A 23,931-nucleotide genomic window follows, 5' to 3' on the forward strand; every position below is an offset into this window, starting at 1 on the left:
TCAGGCCCTCAGCACCAGCAGCATGCACTCGTAACCCGGGAACCACCTCTCCGGCCCCATTCGGGCTGTATCCTTCCTTCACAGGCAGAAGCGTATGAGACCAAGGGGCGAAATAGCAGGACTTCAAGCGTCAGTCAGGAGAACTAGACCTAAGTCATATCTCTGGCCCTGGGAAGAGATGTGACATCCTGAACTGACTAAAATATTGTCAATGGAAAATATCTAAACCAGGCTCTAGGAACCCTAAATCTTTTAAGAAAGAAGGCTACATGGGAAAGCTTTCTGGGAAAGAACAAGCAGATCCTTCAGTCACATAGTGCAACAGCCCTTAGAAAAGCTAGTTTATCATAGAGACTTTAGGAAATCACATGAGACCTGCCTGGAACATAGACAGGAGTGACGTCTCTTTGGCCACATCTGGTCTCCCCTTTGAGCGTCTGCTCTGCTTTACCCAGCTATCACGTCTATCCACTCTTCTCTGTGTCTCCTGGGTCTTACTTTCAAGAGGGAGTGCAAGGACTGGGAGAAGAGGAGTGTTCAAAATGAGGTCCTGGTGACAAGTCCCATCCTGTGTCTCAGTGGTGATGTTCTAACTGATTGTGACACTCTTACATCCCCCTGATCCCTAGGTCCTCTTTCTCCACGCAAAGAGACTATCTATGTATACATATATACAAGCCACCCAATGGCAGGATTCCATTTTGGGGATCTACTTCCTGCAGTCTCTCCTGGTTTACATTACCCCTGGAGATTCTGACAGAAAATAGCTGGCATGCTGTAAGGATATAGGAAGACCCACACTGCCCACTGTACTCACTCCTCAGGACTTAAGAAACCTCTGATTACCTTATATGGAGACTCTTCCCACCCCAACCTGTTGGTGACAGTGCTGGGTCAGTCTTGCAGCTGTGAACTGATGAAAGGCTCATGGGAGCCCCTGATGATGTAGACCATTGGTCAGAAGCCTAAGCCACAACCGTGCTTGTGATGGGCATCTGAACCTGGAAGCAGTCTTCTGGGAGTGAGCCCCACAGCTGCTGGAGGGGTGCTGTCTTTAGCTCAGCAGTGTTGGAACTGAAGTGAATTAGAGGCCACAGGCGATGCTGTCAGGGGCAGCAGGAGGCCACAGCTCAACACAGCCCCCTTGTGGCCTGAAGAGTTCCTTTCTCCACAAAGACCTCTACTCAGACAAAGCTGTCTGAATATACTGCAAGAAACTCCAGGATGGCTGAGTGAAGCAAAAATTAAAGCTTGTTAGGTACTTAAACAATGATCGAAATAGAAAAGGTAGGGACTCTTTGCATGTTTTTTCACCTAGGGTGACCATAACTCAGGGGACAATCAATAGCCACCAAAGCTTCTGGATCCTTGACTCAAGAAGGCAAAGAGCAGATTTCACAGAAAGCAAATGGTGAATTTTTAGAAAGTTCTTCTAGAAGAGAGCTTAAGAAGAAGCAAACAAGCAGGGCTCCCATGCAGTAGGAGGGCCTCAAAGAAGAGTCGCCACTGAGGGTCTTTCTCTAAGGGTTAGTAAGACTCGGCTGAGCTGAGGGAAATAGGGAGGCGAGATGATCGGTCCATCTGGTCTCCCTGGACTGGTGGTAGATGACCATGCACCTCTACATCCTTGTGGCTGGACTGGAGTTTTGGAGACAGCTTTAAAGCGAGAGACTTTATGTCTCTGATCATAAATAGATTCCAGGGGGCAACACCCACTAGATTGCCATGTAAAGAGAAAAGGAGAGATCACAAGAAACCAGAGTACAAACCAGAACCCTTAAACCTCGCTGTCATTTCTGGCCTCTGGCCAAGACAGAACTTCCGACAGAACTAAGGACATTCTGGCTTCCGGCCAAGACAGAGCTGGTTGTGGACACATGAGCAGAAGTTGCTCATTTCCCAGGTCTTCTGACAAGCTTCTTGCTCTTCTTATCATCAGAGTCATAAAAGAACAGAACACATACCAAAGAATGTGGGCTTTTGAAAGTCATTCTTAAGTGTCTCTTCAATGTGCATGTGTGTGTACATTCATGTGTGTGTGTGTGTGTGTGTGTGTGTGTGTGTGTGTGCCTATGTGATACTGTGTGATCCTAATTATGTTCTTGAAATTTAAAAAGATTAAAAAGACTACGCATGGGGCTGGAAAGATGGTTCAGTGGTTAAGAGCACTGTCTGCTCTTCTAAAGGTTATGAGTTCAATTCCCAGCAACCACATGGTGGCTCACAACCATCTATAACATGAACTGATTCCCTCTTCTGGCAGGTGTAAATGCAGATAGAACACTCATATACATAAAATAAATGAATCTTTTTTAAAAAGATTAAGCAAAGCTTAAAATTTAAGTAAAATTGTGTGTGCATATTTATTTATTTGTGTAGATGCAAAGGTAAGGCAACTCTCTAAGGAGTCCTGTTTAGATGTTCAGGCTGATGGGTGGGAGAAGAGTACTGATATAAGAACGCAGGGTTACAAACATTTTGACCATGTGTAAGTAAAGTTCATTTGTTGCTTTGACCCCCTCTCTTGAGACATCATTAGGAAAACGCACTACCTCCGCAGGCCGGCCTTGCTTTATCAGTCAGCAGAACCGGCAAGTTAGACCCTGGGATAAAAGGCTCCTTTCCCTGCTCTATATCCCCTTAATTTTCTCTGTGTTTCCACCCTGCCTCACATTTGGCTTGATTGATTTGCTAGAACAGCTCACAGAACTTGGGAAACACAGTTACTGTTTGTGATAAAGAATAGTACAAAGAGCCACTGTTGGAGTGCTGTGAAGAGACCCCATGACCAAGACAACCCTATAAAGAAACATATAATGGTGGCTGGCTTACAGTTTCAGAGGTTTAGTCCATGGTCATGGTGGGAGCATGGCGACATGCAGGCAGGCACTTCAGCAAGAGCTGAACAGTGCAGCCTGGTCCACAGGCAGAGAGACTGTGACGCCAGGCCTGGCTCGGGCTTTTGAGACCTCAAAGCCCACTCTCAGTGACCCACTTTCTCCAGCAAGACCACACATCCTAATTCCTCTCAAGTGGAGCCTCTCCCTGATGACTCAGCATTCAAATATATGAGCCAGTGAGGGGGGGGGGTCTTTTTTTTCTTTCCAGAGTTTTTAATAGTCAAATGCAGAGGACTAGTCCATTTCAGCTCCTTCACCACCAAACCAGCAGGTAGGGACTGCCTCAGCTTTTCTGCCTTCTCCTTGTCTGTGATAACTGGGGTGTAACGGCAGTAAGCCTTGATTCACATTATCCTTCTTCGTCTTGATCTTGACAAATTTAGCGTCCTTCCACAGGGCTGTGAGCAGAAGGTCCTTGATTTCCTCAGTTTTCCGAGGCATAGCAACACGCTCAGTGCTGGTAACAGCACATCAGAACCAAAGAGAATGGAAAAAATGAGAGTCATTCTTATTCAAACCACAACAAAAGGCTATAGGGAAAGTCTTGAAAGGGATGTTCACGGGTATGTAAGAAGGCACACAGAGCTTCTGCACCCTTCCAGGAACCCCCACTTCCTCAGATATTCAGAAACCTTCCTAATTCTGTTCTTTTGAAGTTTCATTGTGTAGCCATATTGATGACATTATTGGCTATAGGTTTATCAGCTTAAGCTGCCTCTAGCCTCTCTGTCAGGTGAAGTGGGCTGGCACTTCCAACCCGTCTACCCCTTCTCATCAGCATAAGAGACTCATGACCACAGACAGTGCAAGGGTTTTAGTGACTATTTGCCAGGGCAGAGGTGGAAGGACCAGAAAGCACAATTTTCAAAACTGTCTTATTATATGCTTGTGCGTGTGTGTGTCTGCAGAGGTCAGAGTAGGCCGGATCTTCTGGAGCTGAAGTTACAGGTTGTTATGATGTGAGTGCTGGGAATCAAAGCAGGCCCTCAAGAGCAATACATGCTCTTAGCCACTGAGCCATTTCTCCAACCCCAGGTTTTTTTATATTTCAAAAAATGGTTATAAAAGCTGCATGTGGTTGTGTATGATGAACTCAAGGCCAGCCTGGTCTACATGATTGTTCCAGGGTAGTAAGGCTGCATACAGAGGCCTTGTCTCAAAAACAAAACAAAACAAAAACCAGTGACAAAAAGGATTTTAATGAAACATCCGTTTGAGAAGTGGAGTCAGGATTAAAGAGCTCTAATGGAATTTAGGTCTGACTATGGTAGGGTTCATTACCATCCAGAAGGTGGAAGGGGCAAAAGGTGAGATTCTGTGGCTAGAGATGGGCAGAGTGAGCTCTATTCCTAACACTCCAGAGGCTACAACTGGAGAATTGCTGTGAGTTTGAGTTTCATAATGAATACCAGACCAGCCAGAACCACACAGCCAGACACTGTCTCAAAACACCTGCAAAAAAGGAACCTGTAACTCTAGGTCAGATTTTAGCCTGCATGAGAATCATTTGGAAGGAGATTAAACAATTTGCTGGACCATCTCCAGAGTATCAGGTCTGCGTAGTCTGGATTTCTAACAGGTCCTGGGTGATACTAATGCTATTGTCAGAGTTTCATCTTTGAGAATAACTGCATTATTCATGCCAGGACCACATCCGTACAAAGGCATTGAGAGACTACTTTCCTGCCTACATCTCTCCTGCTGCTGTCTCTCATTGGCTCAACCCAAACAAAAGCCTAGAGGTAAGGGATCCTGGGCAATGCAGTCTGCAGAGGTCATCCTTCCAGGGACAAGAGCAAGAAGAGCAGGGAACAGACAACAGTGGGAAGAAAGAAGGTAGCCAGCACTGAGGGATGGATGGACAGAAGCCATATGGAAAGAGGGTGTAATAATGAAGGTGAATGTTCGGTGAGTGCTCACAGTATGCCAGTCTCTGAGCTAAAACAGCTTTATTTAATCCTGAAATGCAGGTGTGTGGCCACTCCGCTCTCATAGGTAAGGACACCAGGACACGAGGCTGACTTCCCTGGCCGCACAGCTGGTGGAGGGTGCTGACCCTGGCCCCTGCCACGTGCTGTGGATTCTGTGAGGCGTGCTATGCCCAGTAGACAGTTGGCACAGGCAGGGTGCAGGGTTAGGACTAGTTGTGTGCTTGTGTTCTCTGAGCCTCGTTCTTTGTATGTGTAAAACGAGGATTACAACAGGAGTGATAAGCACATGTCAGAGGATGCCTGGGAAAGTCATGCACGGTAGAGCTGGCAGGCGATCACTCCCGAGCCCAGAAGACTGTCAGCTCTCGTCATTATTACCAATGGGTGGAAACAAGGACAAACGTCAGGACTACAGGGCCGCCGAGGTGTAAAGACGCTTGCTATCAAGCCTGACGAACCTAAGCTTGCCCCCTGCAATCTCCACGGTGGCAGGAGAGAACCAGAGCCCTCACAGTGGCCCTCTGACCGCCACTCATGTGCTATGGCATGTGCCCCCCACCAAGCACACAAAAAATAAGTGTAATTTTAAAATATTTTAAAGTCAGAAATGTAAAACACATTCTCCTTCCCAGATTAAAAAGAGGATCAGTGGCTTGAGAGGTGGCACAGACAGCGAGGTGCTGGCTCTGTGAGCCTGAGTTTGGATCCTAGAGCCCACCTTAAAAACTAAGGTGTAGAGTCATGGGAGAACACACCTGTCAGCTTCCAGTCTCCCCATGAGACACACTCAAACATACACGTTTCTATACAGCACACATGTGCAGAGGTCTCAGTGTGGGCACAGACGGTGGCTGGCGCCCTACATATTAGTTGTTCTTTGTGGTCTTCTCTTCTGGTCTTTCTCACGAGGATGGGAAATCATTTCTTCCTCCCCTATCTGTCAATTCCTTGAAATGTAGGGATTTGTCTCAGAAGGAGCTGGCCAGCCCCTCTCCTTAGAAATCCCCTCATGGTTCCCAGGATCAAGAGAAGGGAAAGATAGAGGGGGCTGTTCCCTCTATCTTTGTACACCTCCCCCCAGCCGTTCCTCTGACCTAGGCATTGGATTTGAGAACATGGACAATGCCTGAAGATCAATGCCTGAAGATCAATGCCTGAAGATCAATGCCTGAAGATCCTGGTGGCTGACTCATAGGAACCAAGAATGTGGGCTAGGGGTCCTGGGCTCTCTCCTTAGGAACCGCCCCTTCCAGCTCTGCCTGTGCCAAGAGAGGGACTGGTCCTCAGATGGTGGTTTGGAAGGCACCATGATAATGCACAGAGGGGCCATCCAGGCTCTCACGGTTGCTCCAAAGGTACTGTGAAGCTGAGTTCAGAAAGGAGTCAGTAGTGAGTATACAGAGAAGCCTGCCAGCTCCTAACTCTATCCCACCACAACCAGCACATCTGGAGCCCAGAGTACCATTGATGATGCAAATGTTTTGTTTGTTTGTTTGTTTGTTTTGTTTTGTTTTGGCTTGGTTTGGTTTGGTTTGGTTTTGGCTAGATTAATGAAGTTCTCAGAGCTAAAGCCAAAGAAAGCAGAGGGGGAAGCCACTGAGTGAGGAGAAGAAGGAAGCCAAGGTCATGTTTTGCCAGAAAGGAAGGGGGCAGAGGGGGGTGAAGGGGAAGACCCAAAACAGGCCATGGAGGGGAAATTTTTGTACAGAAAGTGAAAGCTCACCCCCAAGCATAAATTGGAGCTAGTGGCAAACTCACACAGGCTCACACAGGCTCACACGGCCTCACACAGCCTCACACACTCCTGCTCTTGAACCCCTTCACACCACGCTAGGAGGCCCGGTGCTTCGCATCACTCCCCTGAACACCCGAAGAGCCTTTAGCATCTCACAGATTTCTGCGTTCACCCAAGAACTCTCAGGCTCACACCCTGTCTGTGGCCCTTCTCACACCACCTATCATGGCACCTCGTGTGGCCCCCCTACTGGCCTTCAGCCTGCTGGCTCTCTGGACCTTCCCAGGTAAGGCTGAGGAGATAACCAAGGTCGGGATGACAGTGACTTGTGGGTAATGTTTAGATTTTGGACTATTACCGTGGCCACGAAAGACCCTGAAATTTCAGGGTCAGTCAGTGGATCTAAGGGTGCTCTATGCCTTCTGTGTGTGCCTGTCATTATGAGTATACCTGTATCCCTGAATTCCAATGCATCTCTTGGCATACCGTGGTGCCTATGGCTGCCTCTTTCTCTTCAGGCTCCATGATACCTCAGTTTCCAGGCAACAGAAGGAAGGAACAGCATATCTTCCTTGAGGGCCCTAAGGCTGGAGTGTTTGCCTCGCCCCGGTTCCAGTCGCACCACTGGGGTTGTGTGGGTTAGAGCTTTGCTGTGCGTTTGCTTCTGCTTGGGAGTGAGGAACGCTGGAACAGGGACAGACGCATGCTTAGTCCTCCTTTTGTTGGCGCTCTTTCAGGGCCTTGTTTGTTGGTTTGGTTTGGTTTGGTTTGGTTTTTGAGAGAGGGTCTGTCAATGTTGCCCAGGCTGGCCTCAAACTCTTGGCCTCAAGTGATCCGTATGTGTCAACTTCCCCGCAGCCGTCCAGTGGCTGCCCCTGTCCCAGCACTGTCACTACCATTCATTAACTCTCCATTTGCTACAACATGGTGAGACTTGAGAAAACCTGGGGGAGGGTATGCGACCAGAGCTGTGTTTGAGGGACAGAGAGAAATGGTTATTTATTAAATGGCTTAGAAGACTATAGTATGTTCAGCTGCCAATGGGGCCACAGAGGCATGCATGGCTGAGTATCAGGTCCAGCTACAAACACACATACACAGAGAGAGAGATGCAGTTAAAGCAGTCTAGAGCTGTGGCCTCCCTTCCACATGATGCCCATGTCTTCTCTCCTTTTTCTCCGACCTCAGCCCCAGCTCTAGGGGGTGCTAATGATGCAGAAGACTGCTGCCTGTCTGTGACCCAGCGCCCCATCCCTTGGAACATCGTAAAAGCCTTTCGCTACCTTCTTATCCAGGATGGTTGCAGGGTGCCTGCGGTTGTGTAAGTTGTGGGCAGAATGTCTAGCCCCATCTCTCCATGAGCCCTCGCTGATACCACCATGGTTTTACCCCTGGACTCATGGCCAGGCCCACCTTTCACAGAAGCCCCTCAAACAGGTTCCCACACATAATCTCCAAGTCTTTGCGCCTCATTCTAGAGCCTTCTAGGACACTGGGTTCCAGGCTTTTCTTCTCTCTGACCACAGGTTCACCACACTAAGGGGCCACCAGCTCTGTGCACCCCCAGACCAGCCCTGGGTGGACCGCATCATCCGAAGACTGAAGGCAAGCCCAACCCTCCTCAGCCCCTCTTCCACTCTCCAAACCCCTGCCTAAGATTCCAGCCCATAACCCTCCTTCTCCTCCCTCCCCTTAGAACAAACACAACAGAGGTTAACCATGACAGCACCGGAAGGAGCCTGGGACGTGAATTGCCCTGGTCCAAGAAACCAAGGACCAGAAGAGAGGACCAGGCCTCCTGATGCCCTGCCCCAGACCTAGCCATCCATGGCTGTGCCAAGAGAGTCAATGTGAATGTGAACAAGGGAGTTTGTGTGGCTAGAGCAGTGCCTCTCCATGGCTAGACATCACTGCTTCCAATAAAGCTGCTTGGTACTTATGGATCTGTCTGTTGGCTGTCTGTTCCCTCTCTCCCCAGGAGGACAGGAATAGGAAGAGAGGTAGAATGGCAGGTTGTATTTCCACCCTGAGTTCTAAGCAATCTGTAGACCAGCCTCCACCTAACACTCCGATGCTCCCAGAACCAGCCCCACAAGTAAGGGCCTAGCCCATCACACTCTGCATTCAGCCACACAAAACTTGCATCAGTTTGCAAAGTTCCCAAGAAGCCTCAGAACTTTCCGTCTTTGCCATCCAGCAAGGCAGTTAAGCATCTGGGTGTCTGGGGGGAGGGGGAGGAGAGCTTCAGTGAGGAGAAGGGAGGAAAGAAGGCTCCACTCCACTATCCGGGAAGTTCTCAGCCTTCACCCCACCCCCATGCTGCTCACTCTTCTCCCTCTTCTGCCCTACTGGCTTCCCTTTGGGGTCTGGATATTTCCTCCTCCAGGAAATCATCTCTGACTCGACTGGGTTAGGTAGCTTTGCTCCCTCCCAAATTCCCGTGGCTCTGCACCTTACACACACAGAGCACTCATTACAGTAACCTGTTTTTGCTAGTTTGCCCATCTCCCTGCATAAGGGTCACATGGTTTCCAACAGATCACATGACAGAAGATAGGGAGTCAATAAATATTTGCTCAGAGAATGAACAAATACATGAGAAAGGGATCAGTAACTGTGGAGGATAGCCCTACCTTCCACCCATCCTTTCTCTATCTGACCTCCAGACCAGCTCTCCCATCTCAGACAGTCTGAGCAGGGTCCAGCTGCATCAGAGCAATCCTAGAGCCAGACCTCTCAAAGACACTGGCTGGGTGCCAGGGGTCAGGGAAGGAAGACGGCCCACAGGGAAAAAGAAAGAACAGCCAGGGATGCTTGCAAGATTCTGCAAGGAAAAGTCCTGTGGACATCTCCTTACTGCACACAGGCTCCAGGAGTACTGAACACTGAATCTTAGGGAAAGAGTCTCTGGTGGCATCACGAAAGCCCTGAAAGCCCTGTGGCTCTTAGAACAGCCCACAGCAATGCTTTGTGCCTGGGACTCATCCTGGGTGTGACCTCTACGGCCTGTCAGAAGGAAATGACAGGTCTGCTAGGGCCAGATAGCAACTAGAAGGTCAGATTCTCTTTTCTTTGTCTGGGAAGAGAAACCATCATATCAGATATACATACATTAGCCAGTAACCAAGTCAGGCCTGGCTGGGCACGCCTTTAAAGGAAAGTTGTATCCCTCACCAGCTCTCAGGCCTCCCTGTCTTTGCTGTCCAGACAAGTCCAAGCATCCAGGTGTCTGAGATATTCGGTGTCAGTGGGAGGGGTGGCAGGAGGGAGTTATGATGGGGCAAAGAGGAGGGGCAGAGAGCCTAGGGATACTGTAAGTGTGGCAGCCTCTTCTTCTTCTGCAGACAGGTGTTCAAAACCTCAAGTATCTCAGAGTCACAAAGGGTGGAGATGGTTTTCAGAACAGTTGCTATGGCTAGACATTTGTTTCTACTGTCTAGGGTGATTAGCCACCCATTCATGCATTCATGCATGCACTTACCCACCTGACCTTCATCCACCCACCACCCCCATACCCGCTCCCCACGTACCAACCCATTAATCTGTCTTTGAGGTCACTCAGCCATGTAGTACTCTGACTCCCACTAGACAACAAACACATATGAGCGGGAGGTGGTGCCTCAGATCCTGCTCAGGTCTCAGGGGAACCAACAAGTCACCTTGCTTTCAAAGCAGACATAAAGCCTCCCGCTGGTGCCCCAGGCCTTGGAGAAATATAAAGAAGAGGCAGGCATGAGAGCTCTGCCCAAGATGTTACCAGGACAAGGGCCCTTAGACATTATCTCCATGGCACTGGCAGTGGGAAGTTCAAGATCACTGATCATAATGTCTGGACCTGTCTTATAAGCTGGTCTTCCCCTTCCCCCATCACTGAGGGACTCTGGACAAGCGCCTTCAACCTTCTCCAGCCCAGGGCTTCAGTGCTGTGTGTCTGATGGTACAGAGGACCTGACTTTGGAGTCCTTGATTCTTGGATTCTCATACTAAGCTGGGTACAGGCCAACATATCCGGAAATGCTCCAACTTCTTAGGCCCCCAAGAGCTGTCCTCTGAAAACAAAGGGGAGGCTGATACTAAGGAAGAAAGAAAATTGAGGAGCCATGCCTTATAAATCGAGGAGGCATGCCTTATAGCATGCAGTCCCCTGCTTGACTAGGGAAGCCTGGGAAATTAAGAATTTAGGGAGTTAATATCCCGTTAGAAACAGGTATACGACTGTCCCCCTTCTGCCGCCCACTGCCTTTGCTTCTTCTGTTTCCCACGCCCAAGCTTTAGCACTGGGTCTCATCGCTCATCTCGCTAGCAGCCAGGGGCTTGCCTCCTCCTGCTCAAACACTCTCAGAACAGTGATTCCATCTGCCTCCAGCTTCTTGAGAATTCATGCACAAGAATTACATCTTCATTTATCCCTGTTGGGGACAATTAAATAATGACGATTAGGTGTACAACAGACTTTATATGAAAGAGGTTTATTAGATAGAGATGAAGAGAGAGAGGGAAGGGAGAGCAGGACATGTTGGGGGAAAGAAGGGGCACCCCGACAGAGAAAGGGGAGAGAGCCAGAAGGCAAGAGGGCAAGAAAGAGAGGGACCACGGGGCAAATTGTTCCCTTTTAAGGAACAAGGTAACCACACCTTCCAGGTGTGGCCAGCTGGCCGGTGACACATGATGATATCATAGGTTGCGAGGCAACCCAGAAGCAGTCTGTCTAAATACTAACAATCCCCAGCTCTGTTTACCTATCTCTGACAATGTTGAAGATGCTAGTTCTCTGACAGGTAACATGGACTCCTAGTTCCCCCAACAGGATACAGAGGCTTGTTGCACACCTCTACAAAGACACTTCACACGGCACCTCCTACAGGCTCAGGGCCCGACACGGGCTGACATCTACCACCCTAAAGACGCACGGTCCCTGCAGGACCAGGGTCCTCACACCTAATATCTCCCAAAGTACCAACATCCTTGCTCAGGGAACTCCCAGCCTTTTCAGATTACTTTTCCTGCCATTAATGTCTGCTGAACATTCCCAAAGGAAGAGATTCAGCCTTATCCATCTTCACTGCCAACACTGTCTTGCATGGCTAGTACAGAAAAAGCCCCAACACTCATTTGATTAACAAAAAAAAACCCCAAAAACAGTAAATAAATCAAGCATAGTCCTTTCCTAACACACACACACACACACACACACACACACACACACACACAATTCTCAAGGCAGTAGACGCTGCCTTGTTGTGGGATTGAATGTTTGGCTAGAGTCAACTCCATGAGGTTTTGATAATCTCATGTTCAACTTCTTGGCAAACTCCAACCCCATACCACCCCCTTCTACCCTCCGGGAAATTTAGAATCAGCAGAAAGACTTGGAAATTGTCTCACAAAGGAGCAAGATTTCCAACCGGGGAGTTTCCTCCAAACTTCCTCGATGCCCTCTCCTCCAGACATTGTCTACATGATGAGCATGATTCTGTAGTAATAGCTAATTCATCACAGGAGCATTCTAGGTGTTGAGCGCTGCTGTAGAGACTATGACCAATTTCATGCTATGGGTGAGAAAAATGAGGCACAGAAGGGAGGAAACTTGTGCAAGCTAGACAGCTAAAAAAAATGGCAGAGCAGGGGTTCCAGCAGGGCAGTTTGGTTCCAGAATGCTGCTACATAAACCACCTTCCTGAATTAGCCCACTCCCTAGACAAAAATGGAGAACAGTACACCTTCACATGGTGATTATGTGCCAGTCTCCAAGCCCAGGCCTTCATATGCATTATACCATTGCATCTCAAATAACCTATGAGGTAGGTATCCTTACTGCCATTTTATATATAAAGAAATTGCAGAACAGAGAAGTAGTGTGACCTCTCAAATTCACAAAACCAATAAGTAGCAAGCTGAGACCAAAGCCCAAATCGGCCTGATTGGTAGTACTTGAACTAAGGGCCAGAGGACTGTGATGTCTAGTTAGGGTAGAAAGGCTTGGCTTGCTAGGGAGAGCTGAAGTGAGGAAAACAACAGAAGTGAAGCCAGAAGACCCAGGCAGTGCTTAAACTCAGAAGTAGAAGTGGCCCCTGGAGAGCATCAAGCCTCTTGACACTCTCCAGCTACAGAACAGTGAGCTTCTTCCAAGCTTCAGAAAGAGATCTATCTGCTCAGGCATCTGCTGTCCTAACAATGTGCTGTGGGACTAAGCTGCAATTCGCACCTTGTCCTTATTCCCAAGGTCAGGACCTGGTGATACTAAAAGGAAGGAGAAATGGAAAGGCAGGACTGGGGATCCAGAGAACCAGAGGTTCTGTGTGTGTTTTTGGAAAGGGGCAGGGCCAGCCCTCTGATAGGGCAGAGGACTGAGGGCCTCTCTACTACCCTGCCAGAACCCAGTCTGAAGGAATAAATATCTGGCAATGGCAGTGGAGTGGTAAGTCTCCTGAATGACACATTTGCAAAGACCACTTCTCTTTCCTGAAGGGCTTCAAGCAGGCAGGCAAAACACATGATGCAGGAGGAGCCTCTGAGGACCAGGGAAAACTTAGCCTGTTTCTGTGCCTAGGGCCTTGGGCTCTTTCCTTTGGCTCCAGTGAGAAGAAAACAGGAGCCATCCTGTGCTCCAACTTGGTAGAAGTGGAAAACCTTTAATACCAGGTTCTAGGTCATCTGGATCCCCTAGGACTTTGGATCTCAGACTCCCCATACCTGCAAGTCTGAGCTTATTTCCATCAATACCCCAGTCACCACAATCTCATGCCCATCAGACAATCATTTCAAGGATCCTTCCCAAAAGAAAGTCAGTCTTTCTTGTCAGGATCCCAACGCTGTAAAGATCTCAGCAATTTAAGAACACTCACCCTTGACAAGAAGTCCTAGTGCCTATTATATCTTCATCAATGACAGTTAATGTCAAGTTCTCCCATTATCACCAGGCCACCACATCTCTCAGAAATCCTAAATCCTGCTCCCATCTGAAACACATGCCTGACAAGGAAGGACAGAAACTCAGTCCAGTTCCAGGACCACCACTTTCTCTACAGCCCATATACAAGACACCTCCCAGTGTGGCAGTGTGGACCATGTTAAATAGAGTCTCCAGCAGTCTGGATGGAAGCTGTCATCATACAGGGGCCTACCAAACCTCTTGTCATTAAAGTAGTGCTTTGCCACTGGCTGCAACCCAGAATATTTCCTCAGGTCTAGCTCTGTTCTGATTACTGACAACCCAACAACACACTAAATGAATATGGTCTTCATGGAGTGCCTCCTGCTTTTAGAAGGCAAATAAATGTATCATCAGGATTCCTACCTGCAAGCCATGGATGCTCAGTGATGGATTTAAACAGAAGTGAGGGTGGTAGGGCCCTGGGAAGATGCAGAAGATGGCAAAATGAGGGATCCCAGGAAGAGCATTTTCCAGTCACACAAATGGACATAGCTAGGCCAAATCCAGACAGCTCTCTAGGTCGGCATGGTGCCTCGACCGTCCTTCAGCCATATTTCTAAACACAAGACAAAGAGTCCCCAGAGGTAACAGATCCCATGTTTCTCTTTCTTGATCAACATTCAAAGAACTAAAATCCAGGGAGTTCTCTGCCTTGTGGAAGTAGATTCCAGTATCATCGTGGGCCTCTTTAGTTCTTCCTAGCATGAACTATCCACTGATGGTGCAACACTAAGTCCAGAGGGTGGCCAAGACCTAGTGATACATAAGGAATATGGAGCTTGTACTTAAGTACAGGGCTGGAATGTTTGCCCTCAGGATTATGAGACCTTTAAACAGATTAAGATAGGAATTCAAGTAGGAAGAGAAAAGAAACAAATCTCCTGTGGGACCTGTGGAAACTTCCCTTTATCACTCTCAACAGCTTGAGTATGACTCCCTATGAAACTCATGTAGAAATTGAATCCTCCTTGACAGATGAGAAGGCAGAAACAATCAAGCTACAATGTTAAGAGGTGAGGCCTTTCTTGCAGAGAATAGGGGTTCAATTCCCAGAACCTACAAGGCGGTTCACAGATGTCTACAATGCCAGTTCCAAGATGCACATGATGAGCAAATGTACATGCAAAAAAAAAAAAAAAAAAAAAACATTCATATACACAAAATAAATTAAACAGTAAAGAAGAAAGAGGTGAGGTCCTCGTGAAGTGATTTGCGTTGGATAAAGTCATCAAGGTTAAGTCCCATGACAATGCTAATGGCATTGTAGAAGCAGAGAGATCTGTGTCTGGAATTATGCAATGCCTTGGTGCTCCCACAAGACTTTTGCAGTAAGAAATCCATCACTAGAGGTGGACCTTTGACCTTGGACTAGAACTATAAACCAAACAGACCTCCTTTCTTCATCACTTAACCAGTGTGTGGTAGTGTGTTATTAGCAACAGAAAGTGACCTGAAACTTACTTCCTCATGGAACCTCCATGGTTCAGGGATTCCAAACTCAAATTTGGCCTTCAAGTAGTTCTGAAAGCATATTGTTTTCAAGATAGGAGGTCACTCTATGTTGTTCAGTTGCGTTATTTTTAAATAAACAGACCAGGGAAATAGCTCAGTGGTAATACGTGTACTTAACTTACCCCCAGAGACAGATGGATGACAGACTAGGTAGATGACAGACAGACAGACAGACAGACAGATTCTCCACTTGTACAGATAGTCAGCCTACCATCTGTCACCGTTGTAATAATAGCTTCAATTGCTCTGTCAGATGGACATTATTTCTGTTACCACTTCTACACCTCCAAAATGGATTCTCTGATAATCCTGCTCCTTTTCACTGGGCCTAGCTTCCTATTCACAGCCCTTGAACAGTATTTCTGATTAGCAAAGCCTATGCTATGGACTGTGTCTCAGCTGCAGAAGAAGCTGGAGAAATGAGTGCATGACTTTGGGTTCTATGGTACAAAGCAAGTTGTAACAGTAACCAAGGCTGACAGAGCAGGCAAATCCTCAAACGTCTAAAGGGTGAAGTATGTGGGCAGTGAAACAGGGAACTGTCTCAGCAGTCTTCCTGAGGCTGCCCAACCATAGCTAAGCATGTCCATCTTCCCTTCCCTACACTTAAAAACTTAACATAGTATTACCTTTGCTTGCACAGCCAAAAACTGCCTTCCCAGGGACAGACAACTCAGAACCTTAGCAACTAGCACATCTGTCCTGGTAAGCTCAGGTTATCAATAAAACACACATACACAACAGCTTAAACAATAGAAATTAATTTTCTTGCAATGCTAGAGACTGGAAGAAAATCCAATATCATAATACTAATATGATCAGTTTCTGGTGAGGGCTCTTTTCCTAACCACCTTGGCACCTTATTATCCGTGTGAGAGAGAGAGAGAGAGAGAGAGAGAGAGAGAGTATTATAGGACCACATTCCCATTTTATTAGAACTTCCATTTTTATGATTTCTTTTTTTTTTTTTTTTTTTGAGACAGAGAGTCTCATTTGCCCAGGCTCACCACAAACTTATATATAATGGAGGATGGTCTTGAACTCCTGATCTTCCTGTCTCCATCTCTTAAATGGAAGTGCTTAAAATCCTGTCTTTAGATATGGTTGAACCGAAAAAAAGAGTCCATCATATGAATCCAGGTGGGCATGATTCAGTCTACAATATCCGACTCAAAGATCTCTGGGTGACACTCATTCCTCCTCTTGCCATCTTGTCTTGTCTCTGTAGTCTGTAATCACCAACCTACACCTAACTGGCAGGCTAGATTACGTTATGCTGTGTTAACAAATGACACCCAGATCTGAGCACTTTAACACAACAAAATTCTTTCCCACACAGACACTGAGCCACTCTGGGTCCAGCCCAGCACTTAGCACAGCTGTGTTCCAGGCGGCAGCACAACATTCCAAGCTGCTTTGATCTTTCGGCCCACCCCCTTCCTCTCAACACAAGCTGCCATACCAGTTGAGAAAGACAGCAAGGGAGAACACTTTCTTAAATGTTTTTATCACAAGTGACACATGCCACTTCTGCTCACATTTTTTGTTTTAGCAGAAGTGGGTCACATGACCATGCTTCACTTCAAGAGAACAACTTCAAAAGAATGAAATCAGAATCTTGGTGGGAGTAGTGGCATAATAAGCTACATCCAAGAATGGAACAAAGGCGGGTGAAAGAAAAGGGAAGTCAAGCAAGCACAAAGAGAGGGGAAGGCTCAATAAAAAAGCTACAGTCAGGGGGGACCAGGTGGCACACACCTTTAATCCCAGCACTCAGGAGGAAGAGGCAGACAGATATCTGAGAATTCAAGGACAGACTGATCTACATAGTAGGTTCCAAGTCAACCAGAACTACATAGTGCAGAAAAGAAAAGCTTTCTATACGCGCATGAGCTCTGAAAATAAATTCCTGGAGGGTACCTCTTTGAGAAGGGTTGTTTGTTTGTTTGTTTGTTTGTTTTATTTTTTTTGACACAGGGTTTCTCTTTGTAGCCTTGACTGTTTTGGAACTCTGTAGACCAGGCTGTCCTTGAACTCACAGAGATCTGCCTGCCTCTGGGAGCTGGATTAAAGGGGTAGTGGACACGCGCGCGCGCGCGCGCGCGCACACACACACACGTTAAAATAATGATCTATTCATTTAGTTTTAAAGTTTATCCACATTAGTATTCTGCCTGCCTGTATATCTGTGTGAGGGTGTCAGATGTCCTGGAACTGGAGCTACAGTTGTGAGCTGCCATGTGGGTGCTGGGAACTGAACCCGGGTCTGGAAGAATAGCCAGTGCTCTTGACCTCTGAGCCATCTCTCCAGCCTCCTTTTTTTTAAGTGAATGCCTAAAGGAAATACCAGTCGTGAAAGAGAAGTAACTGGAGTAGCTAGGGTCCAGGAGACTAGGAGGGGAGGGTACATAATGAGGTGGGACTAGGAGGCCAGAGTCACATGATACTTGGCTTTTCAGGCTACAGGAAGGAATAAGGATCTGATTTTAAGTAGTGTGAAAGATTTCAGCCAAGGACTAACATGACCACGCTTAAAGTTTTAAAAAACATCTTGGTGGCCTGGAGAACGGATAACATAGAAACAAGTGAAGAAATCAGAGTCACAGCCTGGAAGGAGTCGACACTGGCCTTACGTTGGAGAAAGCAGGTGGAAAAGAGTAGGACTGAGCAGAGAGGTTTTATTGGCGAAGCATAAAGGAAAGGGAAAACCCATGATGAGAGCAGGCTTCAGGCCAGGCAGGACAGTGGCAACATTCTCAGTGCTGGGGGAGGAGACAGGCTGGGAGGGAAGTGTTGAGAATCCAAGAGCTGGTTTTGGAATTAGGCATCTGTCAGAATGCCAAGAAGAAAGCCCAAATAGGCAGTTGGCTCCACAACCTGGAAGCCAGACGTAGATCTCTATTTCCCAGGTTCGCCCATCTGTTTCTCCCTCTGCAGTTGGCTGGAATCATGGGTTTCTTATTCTTAACTTGCCTCAGGAGTCTCGGCAGCGTCTTCAGGCCCCTGTTCTAAGCCCATCCTGGCCTCCAGCTCCCCCGCCCCCACTTCCAGGGCAGTTGCAGCCCTGAACCCACTTCTCACTTAAGAGCCCGATAGTCGATAGTCGATAGTCGAGGCCCTTGCTTTCCAGCAGAGCACCCAGGACTGTTCACTGGGGCTGGGTTAGCCATCCCTGGCTCCACCCTCGGAAATCTGACCAGAAAAAGCTCCTTCAGCCCCCACCTCCTGCAGCCTCTCTCCCCAGGGGCCCTCCCACCACTTACCTACATTGGGGTAACCTCAATCCCTTTGTCTCTGAGTCTCTCTAGACCGCCTTCCCAGTGCCCCACTCATTCTCCAAGCTCCCTCCACCACGCACCTCCCCAGTCCTCCAGAACTCCACCTCGCTAGCTCCAAGGGCCACTTCCGCTTTGCTTCCAGGGTCCCCAGCTTCCTGAATTCCTCCCAAGCAAGTTTGGTCCAAGCCCAAGCATCTGGGGGCTCCAAGTAGCTTAGATAGCAAGCGCTGAAGGAGAGAGGTATTAAGAAAAAAACTGTGGCCGTGACACTACTTTCAAGTTCCAGAGTGTTGAGACGGGGAAGGGGGCTGTGCTGTTGCTCAAGACTTCTGCCCTGGAGTCCCAGCACTCCTGGAACTCCAGCGATGTTCCACCCACTCAGGGCCTGTAGAGCCAAGCTCTGCCCCTGGGTCTGATCCAAGACCCTCTGGACATGATCAGAGTTGGAGAAGCATGGGAAATGAAATGGACCCCTCCCCAGGGTCAGGGACTTTCAGAAGCTGAGTCATTTGGTTTCCTGCTCATTTTCAGTCCTTTCTGGAATATTACATCCTCATTTTCAGCCAGAGCCCCAGTTCCACATGCCAGGAGCCTCACCCCTCTTTTAAGCCTATTCGCTAGATCCTCTGTACCTCAAAGTTGAGATCTCAAGCAAGCCCCAAGTCCTCCTTTTCCTAGGCATAGAACATCCCCTGCAGGTCCTGTGAAGCTGAACCCCACAAAAGAGTGAATCGAAAAAGCATGCTCAGAATCTCATGTCAAGACAGAAAAGCCATGCCTGGAAAAACAAAGACTGCTTGATCTCACTCAGGCATAAGAACTGTAGGTCAGTCTTGTAGGATGGGCATATATGTGGTACACATATAACAGTGCTCAGAAACGGAGGCAGGAGAATTCTAACTTTGAGGCTACCCTGGGCTACAAAGTGAGACATTATCTAAAAAACAAAAAGAAAAAAAAAAAATCTTACAATGGTGGACACTAGGGATGGGAAAGGAGAATAGGGAGAAATTGACAAGGTTGTTTAGGGACTTGGAAGGGGGCTAGAAGAGAGCAGAGAACCGAAGATAACCTCACAGAGAAGGGACGGACATGATCAGTGCTCAGCATACACATGTATGAAAAATTAATTACAGTGAACTCTATCACATTAATTTGAGTTGTAGTAAATTAAAAACAGAAAAGAAGAGGCCAGCGAGGCAGCGCAAACCTGTGATCTCCATCCTCAGGAGAACAATGCAGGAAGCTCCCTTCACAGAGCTAGAAGGACTGGAAACTACGCAGGACGGCATAAGAGTTCCAAGTTAGCAAAACCCTGAGCAGGGCGAGAAGGGGAGAGAGACATAAAAACAAGTGGTGGGAAGGAGAAAACAACCAGAAAACAAAGTCCCACATAAGTATACAAGTGTTGACACCTGCGACCCACATATGCTCCATACACATATATATGTACACATCCATGATGTGAATATAAATGCATATATATGCACGTGTGTATACATATGTACATATATGTATATTCACATCAAGGAATACCAAGAAAATATATGCATGGTCACATTACAAGACATTACATAATGCACACACAATCACACAAGGACAATTCTCTTTTCCTATGAGGAATATTTGTTTTAGTCAGTACTAGCTTGGTTTAGATTTGGAACAGTGCAGATAAGAATTGAAATAGATGGCTCAGAGGTTAAAGGCACTTATTCCTCTTGCAGAGGGCCCTGGCTTGTGCCCAGCATCTGCATGGTGGCTCATAACCATCTGTAACTCCAGTTCTAGGGTTCTAAAGTCCTTTTGCTGGCCTCCATGGGCACTGAATACATGCGGTACACATGTATACATGAAGCAAAACACGCACACACACACAATAAAAACAAATCCTTTCTTAAAAAAAAATAATTGTTTTTTTCTGCTTATTGTTGTCATTTGTCTTCATTGTTTGATTGGTTTTTTGAGACAGGTCTCACATAACCCAGTCTGACCTGGAATTCAAGTTGTAGTTGAGGATGAACTTGAACTCCTGATCTTCCTGCTTCTCCACCTCCCAAGTACTGGGGCTACAAGCTACCAAGCCTGGTTTATGCGGTGGTAGGTGTCAAAACCAGCTTCATGCATGCTAGGCAAACACTGGAGTAGTAAGAGTTAAAAATGACAAACTTGAATCAAGGGCATAATGATGTACAGTTCCAAGCCCTCAGGAAGCAGAGATAGGAGGATTAAAAGACTGTCTTCAGAGCTGGAGAGATGGCTCTGTGGTTAAGAGCACCGACTGCTCTTGTAGAGGATCTGAGTTCAGTTTCAGCATCCAGTACAGGTGACTCACAACCTCCTGTACAGGGGATCTGATATGCTCTTTGGGTTAAACACACACACACACACACACACACACTTTAAAAAATAAAATAAAATAAGTCTTAGGGAGGAAAAAGATAGCCTTTACCCTTGATTGAATCAAGGTGATCCAGGCAAGCATAGGAAGTAATTTAGCAAGCTTGGACTTGATTGGGGTTATGCTGCACCCTCTCCCAATTGTAACAATGCATGTGGCAGCTTAACTCCTTACCTGCATGTCCTGTACACACACACACACCTCTCCAAACAGCACACTTAGCATCTTCAGAACACCTTCAGAGCTCCCTTGCACACCTCCCTCTCTGAACAACAGAGTAGATGTCTCAGCTCCTGATAACAATCAAACTCAGATGGTTCCTATTCATTCAGCTGTATCCCCAGTGTGTCCAGTTTGAAAAGAGAAAGGCTGATCCAGTCTGAAGTAGTTTGGGGAATATGTGAAGAAGTCAAAACTTTGTCTTCATGTAAACTCTGAGCGAGAATAATGCCCTGCTTATCATGTTCCTCCTGTGTGCAATTGGATGTGCATATGATTAAAGTCAGGGCATTATGCAAAGGATCATGTGTAAAAGGAAAATGATCATATACCCTAATCTATCAGTACCAACAGAAAACCACCCTCACTGTACCCCTTGTGACCAAACTCCTCTCCTTTAGCCTCAAGAGCCCACAAATAAGAACTGGAGCCCTTCAAGAGAACCAAGCTGCTCAGTCCTAACAGCCTAACAGCGGAAACTGGAGCTGTCCTGACACTTCTGCCTACTTGTGGAGCCCTTTTCTGCCTATAGGGTTGTCTGGTCCAGCCTTGATGTGATGATTTCTACCTGGTCTTATTGTAGCTTCTTATGCCATGTTTGGTGGATGTCCCTGGGAGGCCTGCCCTTTTCTCAGGGGAGATGTAGTGTGGTGTGAATCTAGAGAGAGGAAGCTGTGTTTGGGATATAATATATGAAAGATGGATTTTACTTTTTTAAAGATATATTTACTTATTTTACTGAAAGAGTGCTCTTTCTGCATGTACACCTGCATGCCAGAAGAGGGCATCAGATCCCAGTATAGATGGTTGTGAGCTACCATGTGGTTGCTGGGAATTGAACCTAGGACCTCTGGGAAGAGCAGACAGTGCTCTTAATCACTGAGCAGTCTCTCCAGCCCTAGAGAAGGATTTTAAAAATGGGGTCCTTGTGGTACTCATGTGGCTGGCTGACCTTTTACAATGAATTAGGATCTTTTCTTCTGCTTTGATGTGGATAGTTTCCTTGCTACTTGTACAAATCTGGATGAGCTATTTTCAATTCCTTGGATAAGAAGCCAAGAACCTGGAAAAACCCAGTCCAGACCCTGAACTCAGTAATTCAGGGATTCAAGTGTTCTTACCTCCATTCCTGTTAATTTTTTCTGTGTTTGGGGTCTTGTTGGGGGTTGGTCTGGTGCCATTTCAGATGTTCTTTTATTATTTTCTAATTGTGTGTACAGAGGTTATGGACACATGTGTTCTGATGCCTCCAAGGTGATAGATGCCTTGGAGCTGGAGCTGCAAGCAGTTGTGAGCCCATCAGACATGGGTGCTGGGATCCAAACTTGGATCCTATGCAGGTAACCACAGCTTCCGCACATTCATGAGTGGGTTAGCCATGTCTTTCATGGTCAGAAAACTGCATTTCACAACATGCCTCCCCATCCTCTGCTTCCTACATTCTTTCCACTCCTCTTCTACTATGTTCCTGAGCCATAGCTGGGGAGGAAAGGGTTGACACACATGTCCCGTTTGGATCTGGACACTCTTTGTGCTTTGTCTGGACAGTCTTCTAGTGCTTTGTTGCTCTAAATTTTCATAGCAACCAACCTAAAACATTGGTCCTCCAGCATCCAAATGTCAAATCTAACGAAAAGCTCTGGCTCATTGTATTTGTATTTAATGCTCAGGCTTTTAATCTATCACAGTGTTCAAGGATTGGCATCCTGGGATCATGACACTGTAGTTGATAGCCTCATCACTACTACATATAAAGTATGTAAACTTTATATGTAAACTCCTATAAAGCTAGCACTGGAGAGACTGAAACATAAAGATTGCCATAAGTTCAAAGTCAGCCTGAAATACATAGCAAAACCTTGTCTCAAAACTAGTACATCAGTACCAGGCATAGTGGCACAGCTCTTTAATCCTAGCACTGGGGAGGCAGAGGCAGTAGGATCTCTGTGAGGTCAAAGTCAGCCTGGTCTACGTAGGGAGTTCCAGGACATCCAGGACTATGTAGTCAGTCCCCATCTCAAATAATAATAATAATAAAATAATAATAATAATAATAATAATGAAAAGATAAATAAAAGTGGTCTGCATGAACAGAAACAGCCCTCAAGTGATCTACTTCATAGAGCCGTCATGAGATAAAGCATTTAGCAGGGCACCTGGCATTTAAGGATCAACAAATATTAATGTCATAACTGATCAACGGATATATTGATAAGTAATGATTAAAATACAGATAGAGATGAAGATATTTAAAAAGGTGAAAGGGGGCTGGAGAGATTAAGAGCACTGGCTGTTCATCCAAAGGTCCTGAGTTTAATCACTTCCCCCTGGCAGGGCTGACAGGGCTTCCTTGCCTGGCCTCAGGGGGTGAGGCTCAGTCCTGATGTGACTTGATTTGCTGGGGAGAGTTAGTAAAGGGGAGGGGATAGTGGAAGGGGAAAGAAGGCAACAGAGAGGGGACTGGGAAGAGAGGAGAGAGGGCACCCTTGGGATGTAAAGTAAATAAACTGAAATAAAATTTAAAAAAATACAATTTCAGTTAAAAAACATCCTTTAATCTACATGATAATGAGGACATGGTAGCAAGGGGTGTTTGGAACTATCTTCATCTCTTGATGTTCCTGGAAGCTATGGAACATAATAAAATAGAGGAGATGGGAAGGGATGGCCAGACCAGGAGGGTGAAATCTTAGCAACCAGAAATGCAAGACTTAGGGACTGGATTGATTTGCAAGAACTTTTCTTTTTGCTTTGCTCATCCACGGGAGTAGAGCTCAGATGATGGCTATGCAAGCACTTCAGTGCCTCTGGGAGAAACTTGTGATGTCTGAGAAGTTACTTTCTGTGACCATGACTGTGCTCCCAGAACGGACAGACTGTCTCATCCTCCCTACTCCTCCAACCCACCCCCACCCCCATCTCAGAACTATAGGCAAGAGGTGGGGTCTTCCTTTCTCTTCTGTTGTCATAAAATACAAAGGCAACTTAAGGGAAGAAGAGATTCCATTAGTCTGCCCAGTCGTG

At 46.8% G+C, this 23,931-nt stretch overlaps 1 protein-coding gene and 1 pseudogene across 1 annotated transcript; one reads left to right on the forward strand and one right to left on the reverse strand.

Annotated features, from left to right (window-relative positions):
* LOC129685202 (60S ribosomal protein L38-like) overlaps window positions 1–23,931 on the reverse strand; it is a 25,613-nt pseudogene continuing 1,682 nt past the window's right edge.
* Window positions 6,656–8,600, forward strand: Ccl19 (C-C motif chemokine ligand 19). The gene is made up of 4 exons (XM_055618608.1): window positions 6,656–6,852; window positions 7,755–7,887; window positions 8,093–8,171; window positions 8,263–8,600. The coding sequence occupies exons 1-4, from the start codon at window positions 6,792–6,794 to the stop codon at window positions 8,281–8,283; spliced, it is 294 nt and encodes a 97-aa protein (XP_055474583.1). The 5' UTR covers window positions 6,656–6,791; the 3' UTR covers window positions 8,284–8,600.

The sequence above is a fragment of the Psammomys obesus genome, unplaced genomic scaffold, assembly GCF_907164565.1.
Source record: "Psammomys obesus unplaced genomic scaffold, mPsaObe1.curated_primary_1811, whole genome shotgun sequence".
NCBI lineage: Eukaryota > Metazoa > Chordata > Mammalia > Rodentia > Muridae > Psammomys > Psammomys obesus.

Excerpts from the sequence above, each read along its gene's own strand:
- Ccl19 (XM_055618608.1), top strand. The coding sequence starts at position 6,792 with ATGGCACCTCGTGTGGCCCCCCTACTGGCCTTCAGCCTGCTGGCTCTC. Across the intron at positions 6,853-7,754 it reads GGCTCTCTGGACCTTCCCAG|CCCCAGCTCTAGGGGGTGCT; the intron begins GTAAGGCTGAGG and ends CTCCGACCTCAG. Across the intron at positions 7,888-8,092 it reads TGCAGGGTGCCTGCGGTTGT|GTTCACCACACTAAGGGGCC; the intron begins GTAAGTTGTGGG and ends CTCTGACCACAG.